Source organism: Temnothorax americanus, unplaced genomic scaffold (genome assembly GCF_048541705.1).
Source record: "Temnothorax americanus isolate GAGA-0224 unplaced genomic scaffold, ASM4854170v1 Scaffold18, whole genome shotgun sequence".
Taxonomy (NCBI): domain Eukaryota; kingdom Metazoa; phylum Arthropoda; class Insecta; order Hymenoptera; family Formicidae; genus Temnothorax; species Temnothorax americanus.
Genome location: NW_027509318.1, coordinates 2,363,281 through 2,387,686, shown reverse-complemented (window position 1 = coordinate 2,387,686; position 24,406 = coordinate 2,363,281). Strand labels below are relative to the sequence as shown.

The 24,406-nt window shown below is 43.7% G+C and overlaps 1 protein-coding gene across 2 annotated transcripts in view; it reads right to left on the bottom strand.

The window, feature by feature from the left end:
* Dbx (homeobox protein Dbx) overlaps positions 1-24,293 on the bottom strand; it is a 32,926-nt gene extending 8,633 nt beyond the window's left edge. For both annotated transcript variants that reach the window (XR_013256563.1, XM_077403680.1), the window contains exons 1-3: positions 22,550-24,293; positions 15,863-16,072; positions 14,234-14,514 (exon numbers count right to left, since the gene is read on the bottom strand). Coding sequence is in view for 1 of the 2 variants with exons in the window: in XM_077403680.1 (XP_077259806.1) it covers positions 14,234-14,514; positions 15,863-16,072; positions 22,550-23,447 (1,389 nt within the window). In the remaining variant the exon portion in view is untranslated. The remainder of the gene's footprint in view (positions 1-14,233; positions 14,515-15,862; positions 16,073-22,549) is intronic.
* Positions 24,294-24,406: the final 113 nt, after the last annotated feature.

Genomic DNA, 24,406 nt, shown 5'->3' with positions numbered 1-24,406 from the left:
GTTAGTTCATCTCTGGAATCTCTTTTTTGTTATAACGTCTATTTTTAAGAATTACAATAAAATCAACTGTATATATACTCATAACAGATATTATGAAATTGGCTCCTTCCTCGATAAGGATGGGCGCGAAGGGTTCCTCTATCGAATTGACATAAGGGTGCGAAAATTTTAATCGCAACGTTCATGTGGTGCTGCTAAATTCGACAAGCAAAGAATGCGTGATGGAGTTTCGAAAAACTCGCCGTGGCCGCGAATTTTCCCTATATATATATATACCATCTCGCGGCGGTGTCGCGGGGAGCGAGATTAAGCACGCGGAGGGGATGAAATCGGACAGGGCGACGGAATCGGTAAAGCGGCGAGCAATTCAACTTCGCCGAAAAGTGCGGCAGCGGCAGCGGCGGTGGCGGCGGCGACGGTGGCGGCGGTACTCTTCAGGACGGAGGTGCTTTGTTACTTTTGTTAGTTCCCGGCCTGCCTGCCGCTGACGGGACAATCAATCACTGCCGTCTCTCGGTAAACGCAAAACGAAAAGAAAGAGAGAGAAAGAGTGACGCGGAACGGGAGGGCGAGAGGGCCGAGAGTGCGAGAGAAGATCGGAAGTGAAGCCCCGCGGTTTCCCCACCACGGTGTGTATGCGAGTTGCCAGTTTATGCCGCTCGTCTGGAGAATCCGAACGAAATTGGTGATTGAAGTGGTTCCTCCGAGGCACCTCTTCCTTCACATTGTTATTCGGAATATCGGCAAGAGACGTAAAAATTAAAATAAAACAATTGATATTAATTAATTATTATTTCAGAAAATTCCATCTCTTGATATGATAGCAAGGTACTTTAAGACTGAAAGATTATCTTCCTTCCCTCTAAAGAAAAAATTTTAATGAAACATGGAGATGCATCGAAATAAAAATTAATAAATATATGTTAAAAAGATAGAGAGAATCTCAAAGCCTTCTCTTACACTTTACTTCCGGCTACTTCTGTCAGCGAGTTTCATTCTAATCTTTTATTATGTTTGAATTACATTGAAAACTTGCATTTTTTCTTCGCGACGTTTATTATCTATAAAATATGCTAATGCATTTTTTAAATTTAATTCTCACGTAGAATAGATTTTTATATTGTTTTATTTCTTGTATGGAATTTTAAAACGCGATTCTCTCCTTCTCTCATAATTTCATTTTGTTCGTACAAGAGTTAAATCTGACATTTCTGTTCTACATAATAATGATTCGTTTGCAATGATTTGCGCTCAGCCTGTGACTTTGCTGAAAATTTATAAATTTCAATTTCTTTTCCGCTTATATCCTGTTCTTTCCAGACTCATCGACGTATAGCTGTCAAACTCATCGTTTATATATGCGATTCTGAAAAGATCTCCCCACCCTTCAACTGGAATTTCAAGCACGCTTCCTCAGAAAATCCAACTGCGAGCGAGCAGCGTGTCGATTTCAATATCTTCTCCGTCAGTTGTAAGAAGTGCGATATAGATATAATCCGTAGTATAGTTGTACGAGACTCCGGCGCCAATAAATATTCTTAAACTGACAATAAAAAAAAGAGGGAGATAGATAATAAGCAGAAATAGATTTAAATAATAACAGTTAATTCGTTGTTGTAAAATATAATAACAGTTAATTACATTTTATATGTTTCATCAAAGCAAATGTGCTATTAATGAGCTGCTGGATAGTTCGTATAGTATCATTAAAGGCGAAAGCCTATTTACTTAATAAATGTAACGAAATTATTAAAAAGATGGATCATCGACTATCGACAATAAAATATCGAAAAACAGTGTGATGTCACACATCTCATTTACCTCATTATCAAAATTTGCCCCTCTCAGGCGGTATGGAAATTAAAAGAGAAGCTCATTAAAATAGAGAGCGAACGAATCTTGATTATCCCACATCCTTAATTATATCCGTCGTGATAGTACAAAAATTTTAATTAGCGTAGATCTTGGAAAATTGAACGACGCGTTAGAGAGAATAGGTCCTTCATTCCCCCCCCCCCCCGATTATTCCCTAAACTGCAGCCGATCGGTCCACCCTTAGGATCGTTCAAATATCGCTATAGTCGCGAGGATCAAGCATAACGACGATATCCGAAAGGCGTTATATAGAGTGCGCGAGTGGGTAATCGTTAAACGATTGGCTGCGGCCTCTCTCACTCTCTCTTCCTGTCTTCCACCCTTTCTCCATCCCTCCTGGAGGAACCCCGGGCTGGAAATCCTCCTCCGTTTAACTCCCTGCCCCATTCCTCGCACCCACGCGCCCGCCCTTACTTCCGCCTACCCTCGTGCACTCCCTCGTGCTTGAACCCCAGGTCCCCCTACGTTCGTCCTACCCCCCCTCGCCCCCCCGGCCGCTCTTTCAACTCAACCCCCTTGTGCCATCCACGCTGTGCCTAGTGCGGTGGTAGCGCCATCTGGTGCAGTTTAATAAAAGACGATCGATTATGACGTCGGCCTCAGAACTACCCCTCAGCTCACTCACTCTTGCCGACTCCCTCTCCCCCTTCCCCTCCTCCTCCTCCTTCTCCGCCCTTCGCCGGCGTGGTCACGAGTGTTCACCCCCTCAATCTCTCTCTCCCTTCCCCTCCTCTCCCTCTCTTTCTCTCTCTCTCTCATTCGCTTACTCACTCACTCATGTACCTGACTCTCTCTCTTCAGGACTCCCTCTCACGCGTTCGTCGATTCTATGTTCCGGAATAACGCAGAAACAGCAGAATAGAAAGAGAGGAGTCAGGATGGTCCAGAATTCGCGGAGAAGAAGAAGAGAGAAATCATACTTCATACGAGGGGGATACATGGAAAAGATTTTTTTCTTCGCGCAATCTTTATACGTACATAACATAGCAGGGTTAATCGTTTCCGATTCCTGCGTGTCCAAGTATTAAAAATTGTTTTTTTTTCTTAACTGTGCGTTTCTTGATAATTCTTTATCAAATGGTGCAATCCCGTAAGCAGGTTTATTTATACGTTTTGGCAAAGAAATTATTAATTACTGATTGATTTTTCCTTAAGAAAAATTCATCCGTAAAACTCACAGATTAAAGATGGTCATATATTTATCAATTTAACTCTCATTCATTTGTTGATCGTTTGTTTTTCAAGAGAAAAAGTGGAGACTAAAAAAAATCTCTCTCTCTCTCTCTCTCTCTCTCTCTCTCTCTGAATTTCCCCTTCGCACCCGCGTTGACTCTCGGCGCGGAAAGGACGAGGTAAGAGAGGAGTGAGGTCCGGAGGGTCGAAAGTGCGGGTAGGAAGGGAGGAGGGAGGAAGCGAAAGGGACGACAGAGAGCCGAGTAGGGGTTGCCATCCGTACAGGGGTACACTGTGAGGTGCAGAGGTCAGCCAGAGCGAAGGAGGGAAGCGGGCAAACGGGGGTTGGATCAAACGTAAAAAGTACGGCACAAAGCTGCCGGCGTGGCGCGATCCTGCGGGCGAAGGGCAGACGGCTGCCTGATGTATGGAAAGGAAGTCGCGCGATAATAGAGGGGAAAAAGGGCCTTTGCGGATTTATCGACGCGCCGCGCCGCGCCGCCCCGGTGACGATTTAATCGATTGTTTTTCTCGGAGCGGATAAAGGCGTAATTGCGAACACCGGCGGATCTCGTTTAATTCTTTGAAGCCCGGTGATATGAAAAATCACCTATACAATACCGCACCATCTCTTTGCTCATGAGTTGGCTGGCTATTCGATTATTTGACTGGGCTCTTAAATGGCGGGATATTTATGCTGCCTTATATAACATGAATTTTCACATTAATGAGGAAAATAAAACGCGTCCGTTTGTCGATGTCTATGTAACGTTGATTATTAATTCTAGAGATAAATGTAAAATCTCTGATTCGGAGATAGTTCGGTACGCTGGAAATATCTTTGCCGTGTGTTTGCGAGATTGAATTAAAGTTTTGAGACTAATGATCGTAAGATTGAATTTAATTCGATTGAGATAATGGAGAGACACGAGGACAAGTGTCTCTTGACAGTGGAATATCTTCCAATGTGAAAACTGTTTACTTCAACGTACAAAGTTTTTCGAAATCTCGATTAAAACGCGAGAAATGGTACTTGCCTTCGTTGAATAATTACGTAAAAAAATCTTTAATTAAAACATTTTTATTTGGATATCTCAGGGCATCTTTACGAAATTAATTACCGGCAATAAAAGCAGGCAGTTCGGCGTTATGAGAGGGGCAGCTTTTCGAATGTCTCCGTAAAAGAGTGCGGATATCAGTTAGGGTGGGTACGAGATCGTAAAAGTAAAAAGAGCAGCGCAAGCTGCCGCGACGCGATTCAGCCGGAGATGAGCTGGCAATTGCTGATGTAGAGTGAAAAACGTCACGTGTTCTCGCGTCTGAGACGTCGTATATGAAATCACTTTTCCAGTTCGACGAGATATCACCGTCATCGTCAGACAAACGCCGTTCTAAAACCACAATAGTCCGAATCAACCGATTAAAGAACAAAAGAGATTAAAACATGGCACTGCAAGTGAAGTTAAGACCGTTCCCAGTGCAATTTTTTAAACAAACCGTAAAGATTTATTCGTAATTATTACCCGGTTTTTTCCATTAGGTTTTTGTTTTCATAGGATTTTTTCACAGAGATCGCGACGTAAATTACTCTTCGCGGTATCGTATGATGAGAATTTTTTTCGACGTAAAGAGCTCGTAATAGAGGCACGCAGGACAGATCTCCACGGGTCGTCGTAGAGAAAAGGAGAATCCCATATTTATCGTTACACGTTCATCCGGTTTTATGAATACGATCTCACAAGCAAACGAGAGAGACGAACACGGCGGAATCGACGTCAGCCTGCGATAAGAGGGCGAAGGGAAGGTTTACAATCGGGATATACAATTTGCAAATTTACAATCCGTCTGCGTGCAGGTCGTATAACCGGGCTGCGAGGGTGGATACGATCCGGTACGAATCGGAAGTGATATTTCCGGGAGAAATGTCGCGAGAGCGGACAGAGCGAGAGGAACTCATCGTCGCGCAGCTCGTGTATCCGACTTTTTCGTTGCAAAATTATTTCTAAATGCCGAAAAGAACACGTTTAAATCTATATTAAACCAATCGGTAAAATAGTCGCATTTCTTCAGAAAATTAAAGACATAAATTTTAGTATCAAAATAAAATATCAAAGCGCCAAAATCTTTTGTACTATAAGGATGCTTTTTCTCATGTTATACAAGCTTCGAAAGTTCAACCAATTAACAAAACGTTATTCATCAAATCTCGAGTCAATTCGCAAATAACGTAAAATTCGGCAAGCCTGCCTCCCCAAACTCATCGAGTGAGCGAAACAGTTCCGGGACGGTCCCCAGTGTACTAAAATCGATTTTCATTATAAATATCTACAACTTGCATTGAGCTCGCATATTTGCATCTTCGCAGGCGGAAAGACGGGGTTGAGAACGAAGCGCTTCGCTATCGCCGTCGGAGTCATCGATCCCTCGGCTTTCGATTTTACCGGCGCGTTCGCCGTGAGTGATTAAAGTTGATTCTCAAAGACGAGATCTATATGCATATACCGCGGTATTGTATATTCATGGTTTCTTAGCTCCCGCGTCCGCCTCCGGCGCGAGCGAGAGCGAGGGAAAGGGGACGGGCAGAAAGGGGCGGCGGGGGGCAGCGGCGCTCTCTCAAAGTAAAATCCATAATGCATGAAGGTCCACGGGCTAAGCCGAAGAGCTTAAAGCCCGTAAGATATTGCGCGGCGTTATATTCATGTTATGCTCTGCGAGAGGCAGGCCTTTGTTTTTAATATCCGCGGCAGATTGTAGCCGGAGCGATTAGGGTAACGTCATAGCCGTCGTCCTTCGCTAGACTTTGATCCACCCGCGATCAAGACAAATGGACTTCCGGCAGACTTGACGCGTACTCGAGGAACGACTAGAAAAAATAGCTAGGCGAATAACAGAATAAGAAAAGCCGAGCTATTATCACGTAGAGAGATAAACGTGAAACTCTCGCAGACGCGGGGGAAGAATCAACCGACTCAGAGGGAGAATTTTTGTGTCTCCCGGAAATATCGCAGAACAATTCTTAAGAATAATTCTTAAGCTGCTTTATTTAACAACGATACTGTTTTAAATCCTTATACAGTTTATTTCAAATTTTTCCAGTTCCTTAAAAAAAAATTCGGAATTAAATATTCAAAAACTTACCATAATATGTGCAAGGATAAAATTATATGTACTATATTAATTTTTACTTTTATCTTATATACATATATTTAAAATAAAAATGTTATCTTTTATACATGTACGTAAAATTATATTAATTTTATAAGAAGAAATTAAAATAGTTTGCGTGTCGCATATGAAAAAATTCCTGATACGGCTACGTTACGTCTCTCGGCAAAAAGTTATATCGAAGGACTTGAATAGCCAAGAGCGACGCTCTATGAAGACAGATCGTCGATCCTGTAAGTTCGCGTTATCGCGTAGCCGGTGTGTATCTTGTAAGTGGATACACGAAGAACAGAGGTTCTTCGCGACGGACATCAAACGTACATATCTCTCCGTCTGCGAGGTTCGACGTTTGTGCAAATACAGTAGGTCGGGCTAGCTCTCCTCGGGTCAGCTCCCGGCCGACGGTGAGCCGCGACGGCCGGCGGTGAGATTGCTCTCTCGTAAAAGCTTGCCAAGGCAAACTCGAATCAACGGCGGACCTAATGGCTACAAATTGATTTGACCGACGGAATCCGGGAAACTCGATATCCTCCTCTTGAAACGCCAAACCTAATGGCCGATCTATCTAACGTGTCAACGTCAGTCCCGTGGGAAAGGACGATCTGCGAGACCGGCGGCGTGGAAATTGAATTGAAGAGAGCGTTTACCTCTCCCGCCTCCCGTCGCGATAATAAATTAAGCGCCGCTCAAATTCATCGCGCTCGCAATTTCCCGATTCGTTTCCCGATTTGAGTTGATTCGCTGCGAAAGATCTTTCCCGTGTCACTGAATGCATTTAACGTTATTCAATGTATTTCGCGCGTCTATTTGACAAATAAATTAACTATCCTTATCGAAACGTTATGTGTATGTTCTGCGGACAAGGAAGGGATTATATTAGACATTATGTAGAGGAATGTGATACGACCAAGGATTAGTTTGTTGGAATTAGTAGAAATAAAAGAGAAAAAATATATGGAATGATCAACTGTTTAAAAGGGAAATTGTGGAGAGAGAAAGAGACTGTTTAGAGTAAGGAAGAATAAGTAGTATGAAGTACGATACATGGACGGTACGAGTGTGTTAAGTAATTTTGTAACCCAAGTCCGCACTTCTCGGCATGTAAGCTGAAGTTAACAAATTATTATTATAACTATCCTTATCGGGCTAAACCGCTCGACAGTTGCCTGCAATTTAAAATTGTCTCCCATTTTACACGCGAAAGAAAAGATTCCACTACACCGTCTTATACGCGGAATCCTTAGTATTTTCTTTCGCGGGTATTAAATAGGCTGCCAGTAGCATGAGGCTGGAATCGTTTTTCCCCTATTCTTTAATATAATTCGCGGATCTGAGCGGGACACTCGCCCTACGACAACCAAGATGAAGAAATGAAAAGATCGGATAAGGATCTCGTCGGGATTTAATTTAGTGCTTGAGAATATCTCGGCGCAAAATCGCGGGCATTGTACGACCCTCGATTAGATTAGGCCGTCTTCGAAGAAGGCGATCTAAAACTTGCAAAGTTCAAAAAGACGGCGACTTCAAATAAGACACAGATAGAACTTTGACGACGCGTTACTCTCTTTTTCCAAGCTCGGGATATATCGAGATGCGAGCGGAAAGAGATGCGTTAATTCTAATTTCTGCGGAACGTTACCACGTCAGTCGTATAATTCAGTCGCGCTAAGCCGAGGGACGTAATATGACGTGGAAGCTTAAAAGAACTCGGCAATGTTTGCTATACACGAATAACGAGACTTGCCCGGAGTCGGGCGACGTCGGGCAAGTTCCGTGAAATAATCGGTGCCGGGCGCAACTAGGATCCGTGCTTTTATATCGCGAATTAAGCTCGCGGCGTGATTCTGACAGCTCTGGCAACTTGTAAGAAGAAGGGAAACCGCCGCCGCCGCCGCCCCCGCGTGCCCGTCGGTTCTGATTATTAAAAAGATAACAAGCCTCGGGGGCTCTCTTTAATTTTTCCGTCGTTTCCGTCAGTAGATCCGACATAACGGAGACGTCCCGGGCATAAAAGTGGCCGGCCTCCTCATAATTCCAGATAATTTAAGGTTGACGGCGTTGATGAGTTCTACCTACAGGCGACGCGAGAGCGATTCTGACAAAACGCTGTGCGCGCCGCTGTCTCAATATTCCGCAAGGCGGAAATGAAAAGCTACATCTCTTAATTTTTCCCGGCATCGCGTACGTTTCTTAATTTCTTAAAATCTTCAAGCGTAGTCGAGCCTGTTCTTAGTTGCTAATATCTTCATTATAACATGTCACGGATTCTTCTAATTTATTCTCGTTCACTTCGTTAAATATTTAGAAAATTATAGATTTTTCAAGTATCTTAAATATCTCTTGAAAGCGAGATATATGAAGAATTCAGAGCGGAGTAGAGGTTTAAAATTTGCAAAGTCTACTGGAGATGCAAAATTCCATTTAAAGTAAATTTTACGAAATCTCTCTTATTCGGTGTACTATGGCCTTGCCATATGTCATTATAAAAAAATTATAGATATGCAAAAAATAATAAAATTATATCATGTATACACAATGTACAAAAAATATGTGATATACAATATTAATCATCTAATACATATAAAACAAAAATGAGCCTTCGTGGTTTCTGAAGAGCCAGGCTTCCGTGATAAATCAACATCTTCATCTCGTTAAAGGCGCTGAGAAGGATAAGGGTGTAGGCATAGCCAAGAAAGGGGTTGGCTCTCGCTCACCATCACTAATTACTTTAGTTATCCCCCTTTAACCCTCAACGTTCCTCTTAAACCCACCCTCGTCATAAACTGTAGTGAAGCCTCGAACCTGTGTGAAATGGCACCTCTCTCATCCATCCCTCCCCACCAGTTCCCTCCTCTCTACCCGCTGTATCTTGCCCGCCCCTCAAAGTACCAGATTACCCTCGGAAAAGCTTTATTATTATCATCCACCCGTGGCACCGCAAGTCCTTAATTAAATTCGAAAAAAGATTCATGGGTCCGGGCGGAGAATTCGAGATACAATATAATTCGAAGTAATTTTCGAAACTCACATCTGTGTTCAGAAACTACAGGAACGTCATGTTTAAGAAGAGACTATTTTGATAACAAAAAACCTAATTGGCAGAAAACGGAGGAAAATTGTATAGCGCCGCCGTTAAGCGTCAACTAAAAATTGTTACAGATATTCTTGTGGTTTTCAGAGCTTCGAGATGCTTTATAAATAATCCGTGTATTGCAAAGGGCGCAGCTATACACGTAACGACGCGATAATGGGCAAACGGTGGCGATAACAATGCCACTTCGACACGCATCCGACACGTCGATAGCTCGATAACTTAGACTGCAATACCGAGACGGAAGTTCCGATAGCAGTATTATCGCTCTCGCGCTCGGTACATTAAGGGAGACGTGAAATTCGGCATCTGCTACCAACACTTCGCCGCTATTAAGAGACATCGAGAAGAACGGAGAGAGAGAAAGAGAGAGAGGGGGATAGAGAGAGAGGGAGAGAAAGAAAGAGAGAGAGAGGCAGAAAAAGACGGAGGTAGAGCGAAGGGCAGAGAGAAAAAACTATCATTGGACAATAATCGCTTTTATGGGTGTTCGTGTGGCGAACCGTGATATTAGATAGCCGGCCAACGAGTGCGCAGAATCGCAATTCTCAAATCGCAGGAACTCTCTCGAGCCCGGAAACACCCTCTAATAAAGTTGGGAAAAGTTTCCCCCTCGCTCGCGCGCGCGCGCGCGCGCGATAAAAAGTAATGTTAGAGATATTGCGGGTGCGTTCAGTCGAAGTTCAATTGCTTTTAACGACGGGATCACGTTCGATATGTACTTACGAAGCTGAATCGCGTCGCGGCGCCGAAGTATCATTTCATTGGAATCGGGTAATCGAAATTGCCGTTTCGCTCGGTACACTTTTGACGAGATTATTTGTTCCGGAATCGGAAGATCGTAATCCCCTCCCCCCCCCACTTTGCGACGCTTCGCGTATTTGATAGAAGGATAAAATCCCTAGAATTTGATTGTTATGGGATAGAAAAAAAAGACAAAGGAAGGAAAAGGAAAATATTATTAATGTGCCGCAATGTGTGTTAATGTGCGAGCATCCTTTGAATATAAGAAATATTCAAAGATCAGAAGCGTATCGACACATATAAATATTTAATCGTAGATTTAAGAATCCGGTTGCAACAATACGCCGCGTTTACGAGACGCAGATTTCGCCGGGCGAGTATATTCACCGCGAATATATACCCGCTGGATTCTTATCACGTTGTTCGCGATCGCTCAACGACGGCGGCGGGAGGGGAGGCGCGGCCGGAAGAAGGGCGCAAAATCAGCTTTTGTATGCGGATTGCGGAACCGCAAGAAACGTCAATTCACTCTCTTCTTGGCCCCCCTTCCCCCCGTGTACGCGCCCGCGGTCTCCGTGTGTATATGTGCGCGCTTGATCCTTAGATTTTCTCGTAAAACCAGCGACAGAGTGAGCCTCGACCAATGGCGGTGAAAGCATGGCGCTCGAGGTGTGAATTATACATGAGAATATATCCCTACACAGTCCTCGCCGCCCGTGTATCCCTTCCTCGAGCGCCGCGCCCCGTTGTCTTTCTTGCTCTCTCGTATATATTCACCGGCGACCACCATTCATCCGGCCAGAAGCCGCTTCTTGTTTGCCCGATATTCTCACGTCCGCCAGTAACATCTCGATCTCGAAACGGTAATTATATTTAGGACTTAAAAAAAGGAAGATTTTAATTTCTGAACGACGAATCAGTTTACCTGGGAAATTACTGTCTGTGTCTCTCCTTAAAATCCACTTCAGATGATTTATATATGTATATATTACATGATAGATTTATAATCTACAATCTCTGTCGGGATTCAAAGCAGATATTCCATTTAATTTTATGTGCTGTATAATTGAAGAAAAATATTTGAAAAGCAACAGAATACACGCGTATATAAAATACAAACATATACGTATATCAAAATATACAATATCAAATTATATGAAATCCAAAACGAAATCTAGTCTATTCTGAAAACTGACACAAATTATATAATATTTAAAATTACAAAGCAAATAATGTCTGTTAAAATTATAATATTTATAATATTCTTCTTTATGATAAAATAACTTTTTTACCGTTACTTTTTTCTCCCACATCACCGATTGTCATTTGTTCAACTAAAATATCGCTTTTTGTTTATTCAATTTTGTCACGTCAACATTTCGATCTCATACAAAGCGATAATTATATAAAATTTTAAAAATTTGTACACTGAATCAATTTATTATCTCGTCCAGATTTCATTAGCTTTTTTAAAGCAAATATCTGTTAAATATATAATATAGTTTATATGTCAATTATTCTTCTATTATTTCTCTTTTTCACTTATATAGCCAGACATTATTTTTCGTTTACATAAAAGAATGAGAAATACACAATTTATAAGATTCATCATCCTAAAAACACAATTTGCTGTTTAAAAAGTAATCTTTGCAGATTATTGATATATTTGATATATTTTGACACATATTTTTATCCTCGATTTTATTTCTTTCGTCATATCAAATCCTTCAATTATTATCTTTGGTATACATCTTTCCATCTTTCTCTTCAAGAACGTCAGTAACAATCTCAGGATTAAGCAACGAGATCTGTAATTCTCCGCTTAACGCGTGTTACAGAGCAAACTTAATTATCTCGGATAAAGAGCCGCGCACCTTCAAGTAATATCGACTTGCAGGCGTGCGTTTTACATATATGTGCCATGCATATCGCGGGCAGATCACGGGCGGTATCGACGTATCGCGTTGACGTACGCGAAGAAAGAGCGAGCGTAGCTCAGTGTGTAACAGAGGAAGGGACCCAGGCACGTAATATCCCCCACGGTATACGGGGTTAATCGGGCGATGCCAGTTCATTAGTCGCGCACGTAGGTATATGTATATATGCAACGTATAGCGTAGCACGCCGCCGCTACATGTGAGACCGCTCGGCGTGACGCTAATGGAACTAAACGATATCCGGAAATGGCGCGCCGCTGAGTTAGTTTCATTCGATTTCATGAGCGCGGCTCGGTCGTTTTCAGGCGGGCGCGCGAATGTCCGCGGCGGCAGCCAAACGCGGCCATCGAGGTTTTTATTCCGATTCCGCGCGTCGCGACGCGTCGTTCCCAAATCGTCCGTATTTGAATAAACGAATGAGCGAACGTAAAGTGTTTATTGACGTTTCCGAGCTGCCCCGAAAAATAATATTCCAGGCAACAGAGACATAGAATTATCCTCCCGCGAACTTACATAGAATTAAATATGAAATAGAATAGCTGAGAAATAGAATAGAATGTCCGAGAAATTTCATTTTCTATCTGATACAATTATAATTGTCATTCTCTAACAGCAACAGATATACTTAATACCTCCACAATGCCAAATATATAATTAATGCTTTCATTTAATATTAATTTATACGCTTTAAATATTAGTTAAACATCTTATAAGTAAGTTAGACACACTTATAGCTAGCAGCGGAAGACGGAAGTGACATCACGTTTGTCTCTCCTGACAGCTCTTTCACGATTAGTATAATTAATCGCGAAGCTAATTAAGCAGAGTTAATTACGCGAAACGGCGAGGTACATAATTATTATTATACTGAGACTTAATGGGCTACGACTGCCCGATCGTTCTTGAAATCGGTGGTCGTGCAATTAGGCACATCGCACACGTTTACACGTCGCCTCGCTCGCGCGGTACTCGCGCGATAGGCGATTTTGCATTCGACAAAATCGAGCATTAGTCTCTATCAGCCTGTCCCGAATGGAATCGCGAGAGAGAGAAAGAGAGAGAGAGAGAGAGAGAGTACGGCGGCGGAGCTCGTACTTCGTTAGAGCGACAATTAGTGCCCTCATTAAGCATAATATATATATTCGCCGCGTACCACCTTCCCGCGTCTTGCACGCGCCTAACTGCCCGATTATGCCGGCCCGTTATCGGGAACCCGGTGTGATTATCTCTCGCGCCGGGAGTCATCCCGAGAATCACTATATTCCTTTCAAGAGACTCGACCTCGTCGACCTAATTACCCGGAAGTCGCGTGAAATCTGTATAATCGGATTTGAAACTCGATTCACGAAAGACGTGAAGGGCTGGTGAAAACTATCAATGACGCAAGCGACGCAAATTAGAATGAATGCGATTGCGTCTATCGATTCTATATCGAGAAATGAACACAATCGCTGTTCATACATCAAAATAATTCTTCGAAGGTCACTAGAAATGATATAATTAAATTTAGAACTGATCGCGAGAGAGAAAGCTAATAAATATAAACGGAGTTGCGCGGCAGTCTATCGACTATTAATGATACAATCTTTTCTTTTTTTTTTTTTCGTTAGATCTGCGTCAGCGAATTTCCTGGTTTAATTACGGTTTGGATTAGCACGTTTGCGCGGATTAGCTTGAACTACTATTGCGCCGAGGAGATCATTAAGCACGGGATTAAACACCGTGTGCCGTCTCTAATGCTCACGGCGCAGCCTCTCGATTGTAATACAACGCGAGCACATCCGCCTATCATCGCGTATGCAAATCTGCCTGCATATGACATGCCTGATGCGATTATCGAGAGCGAGGATTCTGGATCACAAGGAATCGAATTATGCGCTTCGATGCGCGCTATAATTGATATGCCATTGATTTGCGCGCGTGCGGAAAACCGCGTCGGCGCGAGAAGTATAGGTAAATAATTGCGTCTCGCCGCAATTGTAAATCCGTCGAAATTTGCGAGTGTAAAAATGTTGCGAATTGAATCTACGTGATTAAATCGGTTTTGCCGATTAAAAATTGCCGGTACTGGAATACTGCAACGGGATAACGGTGCAAGTCGGACAATGGTGTAACGATACATTTCAATTATTATTCTCGAGTACTCGAACGTCCGAATTATACTCGACGAATATTGAAAATGTTCCGCCTCTCGAGTATTCCAACAAAAAAAAAAGAGAGAATTTCCTTGGATCACGATTATGCATACCTGCGAATCCTTGAGACCCAGTTTCTCAGCGAGCTTCTTGCGATCCGGCTTGCTGATGTACTTTTGTATCTGGAACCTCTTCTCGAGTCCGCGTCGCTGGAGATCCGAGAAAACGGCTCTCCTCATCATCCCCCGGCGTGGCTTTCCGCGCGCGTTCGTCGCCCATGGAAAGACCAGACCGGTCCCAGAAAAATCGCCGATGCTGCCCTGAATGGTCCCCGGAAACACGGCGCCTCCACCGGGCGTACCGGGGTGATGGGTTCCGGTCCCGGAACCAGCGACTGTTAACAAGAAGAACATAACGCGTTTGATGTACACATTTTGCTAAATTTATCATAGCATTTATTATAGCACTTCGATGTTACTTGTACTTTATGATCAGTTCGCTCGAGAAAGAAAAAGTGGCGTCAACATCGATAAACAAAATTTAGAGGTACATAACGAAAAACGTATGTACGATATGGTATACTATATGGCTCAATAAAGAAAAGTTCAAAGACAAAAAAAATCATTCGTTGTAGCACTTTTATGTTTGATAAGATCTCGTAATCTACAGAAATGTTTCCATTACATTACAACTTCGAAAAATTTGAATTAAAAGTTGCAAACAAAAACTATTATCGTAACGCTTTTGGATTAAAAAAATTGTTTTTATTAAATCATATAATCAAAAGAAAATAAAAAAAAATACACAATGTTATCGTGTGGACGAAGAAACCTATCCGCATTTACAAATTTTAAAGAAGACACTTAAATATTTTTCAAAACAAAGATCAAGTTTCTCTTTTCTATATATATATATATACCTTGCTGTTTCTAACAATAAAAATTTTTAGCTTATCGGGAACTTTGGAAATCCGTTTCACGAAAAGACGTAAAGAATATCGAGTAAGAAAATGTGCGAGGAGTGCGTGAAAACGTTACGCGGAAAGAAAGAAAAATCGTTCAAACATCGCATTACTCGCGCGCGGAGGAGCGGGCGCGCTTGATTCGCTCGATAGCGAATTGTATCAAAGTCATCTAATAACAGATCGGGCAATTGAATCTCCAGATCGTGTCTGCGCGATATTGCCAAGCTGAGCATGATGGTATTATCTGCACCGATGATATTTGCACGCACTTGTTGCATGCGTGCATTTTGCCTTGTGGCGGAGTATGTACATAATATGGTAGTGCTTTCACTGCACTTCATATGCACTCCATGTCCCATACGAGCCTACCTATAACAAGATATTCGATAAACCCCGGCGTGTGTGCGCGGCCCCCGCGCACGTGGCCGCGCGCGCGCTCGCAGCCTGGCGCCATATGCGGAAGTTTCGGTTTTTAACGTTTCGTTCGGGCCCGTGTTTCCGCGTCTCTCGTCCGTCCGCGCGCGCTTGTTTATTAACTGCACGTGGAGTATTGCGGCTACAAAATAATGAATACGCGAAAATTGCGAATATCAATACGCAATATACATAATATTTATCTATATACATACATATATATCGAGCTGTGTAAGGGAAGGGGGGGTACCGATTAAAAAATATCTTAGTCGTTCCAAAACGCGAAAGGGGTAAGCTGAACTTGTGCTACTTCATACTGTCCACGTCACGGTTGTTCGCGTAATTATATATGCAAGTTTCTTACCTGTCAAATATGGACCTCTGTAGAACAGTTGTTGCAGCGTGTGATGAGCGTTCGGTGGTAAGTGTCGTTGTGGTGGTTGATGACTCGGCCTGTGATAAGGGTGATAAGCCGCCGGCCTCGCGATCGGCTTGGCGATATTGTAGCCCGCCGAATTTTGCAGATTTTGCAGGAAGGCGGGTATCGCTTCCGGCGGAAGCCCTTGAAAATTATCTGCGCACACAGACAAAATGTTCCATGCTTCAATATAAGATCAAACTCGAAAAGTTACTATTATCTCCCTTCGGCTTCATTCATTTTTCCGTATGGTATCGTCACAAGTTCTGCGCAATATTCCAATTTGTTTCTAACTGTAGCCAAAAGATGTGCGCAATTAGCGTTATGTTATCGATTAGCGAAATAATTCAATAAATTGCGTACGACGTGACTTCATCGATGATACTCCGTAAAAATATTTATATTGACGCTAGGCTCGGTTTTCCGCGAGAGTTTCGATGCTTCCAGATACGGAGACGTAAATTAACCGCCGGGCGATTAAATATGGAACGCGCCCCGGCTGTGTTTCACGGTGAAATGTGCCCGGGGGTGGCGGATTTACGTGCGAGCGAATACCTAAGTCGCCGTATTCCTTCGTGTTGCATAATTCGGGCCGACACCCCCGAGACTAAAACCCTCCTTAACTGCTCCAGGCTGAGCCCGATCTCTTGTCGGCGCACGCTTCAACACCTCCGGCCGAGGTAAATAGCCAGACATTCGTGCGACCGACTGCCTCGGATATCTCTCTTATTATACGTCGTAAAACGCAATGCAACCGTGTGGACGTATCATTTGCTTATGTGCGTTACGTTTCTTTACACGAAATTTTGCTGACAATTCATATTTTTATAACAAAAATAATGGAATCAAGAGGGAAATTCTGCTATACATTGTTAGTATATGATTATAAGATTCCTATTAATATTTATATATCTGGTTTTAGAAATATATATATGTATATATCTATTAGTATTATATGGAATCGTTACTACTGGAATTGTTTTTTAAAATAACTTTTATTTAATTAACGTAACCGCTATAGATGTTATATAACTTATTTCGTTTTTTACATTATTACTAAATGCTAAAATTAAAAAGAATTTTCAAGGAAATGAACATTTTTATTTAAAAATAAAAATTTGAATTAATCGTCAGTCACTGAATAGCAAAATTTATTTTTTATTTAGTTTCAAGCAAACATTATTTAGGAAAAAATGTTAATTTCGTTAATTAACAAAAAATTGAATGATATTGTTTGACACAGAAAAAATATAGAAAAAAAACTTAAAAATAAAAAATAAAATAATAAAACTTTATATCATAATTATTAATATGTTAACATTAATTTAATAATTTTATAAATCTCCTCTCTTTTTCTTCTTCTCTTCATTTATGTATATGTACGCGTAATTTAATAAAATCTCTCGGTTAACAATTCCTCACTGTCGCACAACGATACCTTCGCGCATCCCCCGGCAATAAATTCACTGATAACACAAAAGTTAACTATGTTCCCTGACGCGTACCATCTCGAGGACACAAAGTGCGGACATGAAAGAAAAATTGGTCGACTCTCCAGCCTTGCCCCCGATGAGATTTCACCCTCCACTAGGGCGAATTCTACCCACATTAATAATGCGCCTAAGAGGGCCAGTCTCGACTGTGCGATTTTGAACATGTTTTTTTGCAACATTGCCTCGCCACGCCCAGAAAGGGGGAGAGAAAAAGAGAGCAAGAGAGAAAACGAAAGAAAAAAAGAGAGAACGTCTCGCTAAAAAAGTGACGTGTTTGAAAATAATGAAATAATGGAGGCTCTAGGCCGAAGTGGAAAGAAAGAGAAAGGGCGAGAAAGAAAGGGAGGAAAAGAGAGAAAAAAAGCCAATAAGAAAGAAAGAGAGAGAGAGAGAAAGAGAGAGCTCGCCTTCAACCAGACAATGCCCTGACAATGGCCCATACACGGCGTCCTATTGTGCCATCGCGCTGTACCCCATAAAATACTCATCGCCTTTTATCGTTGTTTTCGTAGCCGGCCAATGAGAGAAGCGCGCTGCTTAGCCGCGACGGTCTAATAACCGGGCTTAGCCGCCAACGGAAACACTGAATGGGAATAGTTTTTTAAGCCGCCCCACCTACCCGACACGACAGTCAGTCCCTTCGGTCCCCCCCCTTTTCCGCCCCGACGGTTCTTACCGCTACCGCGCCCTCTCTCTCTCTCTCTCTCTCTCTCTCTCTCTCTCTCTCTCTCTCTCTCTCTCTCTCTCTCTCTCTCTCTCTCTCTATCTCTCTCTTTCGCGTCACGTGAGATTAAACCTCCTGTCTGCGGTCTCGAGAAACTCCGGACGGCCCTCGCGTGTTGTTACAGTTGTGATGGGGCCCCCTCTCGCCCTCGTCCTTTTTTTTGTACGCTGGGCTTAAGCAGCCCCCTCACGGGCCTTAGGTTACGAGGTTACAACATATATTCGCTGGTTATTCTTTCGGATTACGGTCAGGGATGCATTATTAACTAGATATACCGCGCTGCAGGTCTCCGCCTCGTAAATAGGGGGGAGAAGACTGCTCGTTTACGGAGCGGCACACACGACGATGCCCCGTTTCCTTCGCGGAGTAAGCGTGTTTGTCTTAGGATAGGCTTGGCGAGCCGATTTTTCACGAGGATCCGAAACATTTTTTTGGGATCTTGTGAGCGGTTGATCGACCGTGAAGGGAATAACGCAGAATTTGACGTGACGCGATTTGATAATAGAGAAACGTTTACTCTCTCCCAATCTAATTTTCATGAGCCTTACGTATAATGTGAAACATTCATCCCGATTGATTTCCACGTTTACAATGACGTTTATGACATTGACGTGCATCTGAAAATTGCTGCATCTCTACATTAAACAGCTATACCTCATATTCATTACACGTCACTTCTCAATCTCACTTCGCAGTCTCATTTCTCGATGACGCAAATAATAAATCCTGATTTTTTTCTCCTCCCGTTACGAATGGCACAAGTGTTATATTTGATCGGGATATATTTAGTAAAAATTAACAATACCGACGTCGATGATTTTACGCCAACACTTCGTCGACTTTCGCTAAATATAACTCGATACAGGTAAACATTCACCACATCTGACTTTTAGTATTCTGAATCAGAATCATCCACGGTTGATTTTTCCTCCTTCGAGCTTTCTGTCGTTCCTTTTTTAACTCCCTTATTTAACCGACGAATAAAATGTGACGTTTTTTCCACGGCAGATATGCGTATTAAAACCAAGTCCGTCGTGCTCGACACACAGTCGATATCGAAAAATATCAATAATCGTTGCGATACGCAACAAAAAACATGGGCCGCGAGTGGCGGCTCGCGTGGGAACGGGGGAGGCGGAGGAGGCGGGAGAGGGGGTGAACGCGAGAGAGGAGGAGGGGTAGGGAAGGGAGGGCGGTAAATCGCGGGACGATTGGTGAAAATGCTATTCGAAATTCAACGTCGCTCGCCCGTCAGACACCGGCCCCCCGCGCGCGTCCCCGCGCGCTGGATCATCCGTCGCAGTTTCAACCCGCCCTACTCCCTCGCGGCCCCCTCACCCAAATTCCCGTCCCGCCGCGAGCGGCCCTCGCGTCTCTCGTCGATGAATTTCGAGTTTGTTGCCAATCACTTTTTCGCGCAATTATTTTACAACATTTCGACATGACGTACAAGCCCGCGGAGGGGGGAGGGGGGTTGGTTACCACCGGGGTACGGTGGGGAGCAGGAGCAGAGGCGAGGATGTATACGCGAGAAGGAGGAGAAGGAGGAGGAGACGGGAGAGAGGGGAAGGACAGTGGGAGGACGGCGGGTACCGCGTTCCCGGTGGATGCTGGAGGGTCTATTCGCGGTGAGAGGTCGGCAGGAGGGAGGGAGGGAGGGAGAAAGAGGGGTGCGGTCTCGGTCGGTACGCGCGGGGAACGAAGGGGGATGTAACACATGCACGTGGCACGGTCAATGCATCCGCTATCCGACAAACGCACGAAACTCCCTCTCCCTCCCTCCCTCCCTGCCGCGGCGTATCTCGAACGCACCGAATTTCCCCATTGCCACCCCTGCTCGGGCCCTCTCTCCCTCTCCCTTCTCCCGTACGCGCGATGTCCCCTTTACCACCCCCGCGTATCCTTCTGCCGGCAGATGCGTGCAATTCGCCCGATGTTAAATTGCAACATTCGACTCTCTCCACTTTCGTGGAGCCCCACACGCGATCTCTTCCCTCCTCTTCCGCCCGGCCCCTCGCTTCCCTCGCGCGAGAACTCTCTCTCTCTTTCTCTTTTCTCTCTTGCGCACAGTTTATGCATCTAATACGTCTACGCGCGTTTATCGCGCGCGCACACGGTCTTTATCGACTCGTGTCAATCATGAACGTGGGAGAGACGGGGGTGAGTGGGGTGTTCGGAGGAAAGAGTGACAATGAGGACACGCCGGCCGAAGACCGGCGTGTATATGTATATGCGATGCGAGGGTCCGCCGGACCCTCGCGAAATGTTCGGGGATGCCCTGCGAATGACGGGACGGCATTGTAACCTTCGCGCGGAACGACCTGTAATCTGTAACAGTTTTTCTCGTAATCGAGGTGACGGAGGAAAATCGACTTTTTCGGTTAAAAGAATCGGGGACTGTGAACTTTGGGATTGAGAAACAATGTGATAAACATGAATTTGCAAAAATAAAATTAACCGGAAAAGCATCACAGCTAGATATAGTGATAACGAGAATAACTTTCGTGGCGTTATATTACTGTCACAATTATCCCGATTAATTCTAATTATCTACAGTAATATTTTAATAAGATGTTTTTAAATCAGTTACAATTCGAAATGTAGAACAGTATTATTTCATTATGTTACTATCAATACTTTTTGTTCTTGTTGTAAATTATAAATTTTTGCATTATTACTGCTAAATATACCAGCATCATAATTGTACCATTAGGCATCTTGTTTTTTTTCGTATCCTCTCGCATTAATTTGCAGCGACAAATATTCGGCGCGACGAATCACGGAAGGTCAGAACGGAGGAAAAGCGCGACAAGCGACGCGGCAATACATCATTGAATCCTGCCGCTTGTCTAATATTATAGGCACCAATCGTAAGGGCTTAATATTGGGGTGAAGGTAAGTGGCGGGCCAGCTGACGCCCTGCGCGCTCCAACCCCGCACGCACGCTGCGCGACTCGTCTTGAGGGTGTGCGGATGAGATTTAGGGACCGGCGACAGAAGTCTGCTCGCGACACTGATTTGTGGTGAGCTTTGTTTCAACACTCTCCGATCACCGCGCGAAACTCTTCCCGACAATGTCTTTCCGGCGATAAGAGCGAATCTGCGATTATACAATCGCCGATTGTTGACCTTAAGACGTACATATACGTACATACTACTGGACATACTAAACACATTCCATGTAATCACCACTGTATTTCTTGCACGAAAAATAATATTAAAAAAAATAAATACATTTATGTGTGTTGTCTCTTTTGAAACTATATTTCCTCGTACATTTAATTATTTATCCTTCTTCGTTATTTGTAACAGCAGTAGCACGCGATCTAAAAATCATGTTCCGGTTAATGTATTGAAAGTCATAAAATGTCGAACAAAAAAAATTCGACTATTTCGTCGGACAATATCGAAACAGTTGTCAGTATTTATTAATGAATTACCGCGGAATCTTTTGTCTCGTAACCAATTTTTCCTCATTTCTTTTTAAAATATCTGTTATCGGGGCTTTTCATTTTTTTTCTTCTCTTTCATAAAAGATAATGATTTTATGATGATTCCGAATATTAGATTTATAATGCTTAATGAACACATCAATTAATGCCATATAGTTATTATACTCTGTCAAGATAAATAAATTCGGCATTTCTCACTGTATTTTTACATTATTTATTTTTTAAATATATTTTTTCCCCTATTTTCTAAAGTGTGTTTTATCAATTCTGTTTAATTTTTCTTTTCTTTCATAGATCATAAAAATTTGGTGGCTCCTGAATTTAGAATGTTTAATCAATTAACTAATACTATATATTTTTCATTATTATCAATAAATTATCCCAATGCATCTCACACAGCACTTATTTATATTTTTTTAAATATTTTTTAAATCCTATTGTTTACTTTTTTCTTTTCTACACTGCAAGAATCTCGTTAACCTCGAGGCTGTTTTGAAAACTTAAATCCGCCCCGATCAATCTCTCAGCAAACAGGATAACCATCAACTCGATTATGTCAGACAAATGTTTATCAATGAATCACCGTGAAATCTCTTTTGCCTCGTAATTAATTTTCCTTTTTTTTCCAAAGTTTCTTCTATTGTTTCTTTCTTTTATAGACCACAAAATTCTTGTTTCTAATATCCGAGCTTAAAATCGTTAATCGACGCATCGACTAATATATCATTTATCGTCATTTATTTGTAAATCAATTATCCTAACGTTTGTCGATACTTGACGATATTTTTCTTTTGTTCTTAAAAATCCTTTTCTTTCTCATCTTTTCCTTCTTTTTTAAATTACAAGAATCTCGCTAACTTGGAACGCCGCTTCAAAATAATTAAACCCTTCATCATCACTTTCTCAGGAACTAATGCCAGGACAGCTATCGAATATGCCAGGTAAATGTTTATCAATGAATTACCGGGATGCGGCTTCCTGTCATGATTACCGCCGAGGATGGCGCTAACGCTGAACTTGAGCTGCGGCTTCTCCTTCTCCTGGATGGTCCTGCACGCCGGTCCGGAGCACTGCTCGTCGCCACAGGAACAGGCGGTGGTCCTCTCGCCTATTCTGTCGACGGCACGCTCGACCGCTGTCGCCGCCGCCGTCACCGCCGCCTCCCTCTCTCCCGATACGATCGTCATCTCATCGGACGTGTGCATGACGTTTCTGCATCCAAGATCGTACCGTCTGTCTATCTCGATCGCGGAAACCCGCTCCCCCAGCACCATCTCGTCCCTGTCGGCCGGCTGAAGACCACCGTCCAGCTCCGCGCCAGGGATCGGGTCCTCGTCCACGTTCGAGTTGCAGGACTCGACGCCGGAATTGGATCGATTGTCGATCCTCTCGTTGCAGAGCCTCTCCATCGCGCACAGCCGGTCCACCATCACCGGCCCGTCCATCCTCTCGTTCTCCATGTCGTACACGCCCTGGCTCCGGTCCAGGACCTCCTTCTCGCGCTGAAGGAACTGCATCCGGTCGTGCGGCCGCTCGCCGGACCTACCGCCGCCGCCGCTGGATCTCTGCTGATCCCGGCAATCGATCATAATGCGATCGCGTCCGCCGATCGGGCCGGATCGTTGCTCCAGATGATCCTGGACGATGTCGTTGGGGGAGGATCGGTCCCGAACGAGCCGGAGACTCGCCTCGCATTCTCTCTCGCGCTGTCGCGCCACCAGACTCGCCGCCCAGTTCAAGGTCAAGCTAGTGAGGTCCGTCCCCGACGATGCCTTGCTCTGGAGCAAGTTCTCCATCAGGAAGGGCGAGGTCATGGCACTCTGCTGCAGATTCTTCAGCATCGCCGCTGACGAGGGGAACATATCACGGCTGCTTGGCTCGCTGACCGTTACAATTGTCGCCTCGGGACGATTCTTTAGTCGATGAAAGGATCGAACGACCTTCGGGTTCGATACCGATCAGCGAAATTAGCAACTATTTTATTTCTTACGTTGCGGCTAACCGATTTTCCCTTCATGAGTCTCGGACGATATTGAATCTACCACTGTTTTGGGTACTTACTGATTGACAAGTGATTGCCACGTTCATCTCGTTCAAGATTCGCGCGTAGAACTCGATTGGAGATCACATCACGTATCTGCGAGTGAATCGAGATCGTCGAAGATCGTCATACATAGTTTCCAATTGAATTATCGATCTTCACAAACTATTTCAAATCACTGATCACACTTTAGTATATCGCTTCCTCGATTTTTTCGGACTCAATGCTCGGGAGATTGGCAGCAGTTTTCACACGTTGAATAATCGCGATAATTATTTTAATGTCACTGTCAAACGCCCGCGCTGACATCGCATGATGCACGTTGACATTGCAACTCGAGTATGCACGCACAGTTCGAGTAATATTCGAAAATATTAAATTGCCGTCGTGTGTTTTTTTTTTTTTTCAACAACGTGTACTCGATTCGGAGGGAAAAAAGCAGGACCCCCTTTTCCCGCGAGATCCTCGTCGCGGAAGATCCCACCGTGCGGGATCGCGCGTGTCACATGATCGCGCACGCAGCCTCTCTTCACGTCCGACGACAAGGACGTGCGATTTCGGCAGCGGGATGTCAACTGGAGTGCCTGCGTGCGTGCCTTCCGAACGCACGGAAAGGGGGGTTAGTGGTGGCGGCGGCAACGCGAGAGCATGCAACCCTCGAATGAAGGCCCACAAAGGCATATAGGTGGCTCACTCGTTTCCCCCTCTCCCCCCAATCCCCTCTCCACGACCGCCCGGCGTCGCCGGCGTTCTCGAAACGCCACCCCGTACGTACGTGCA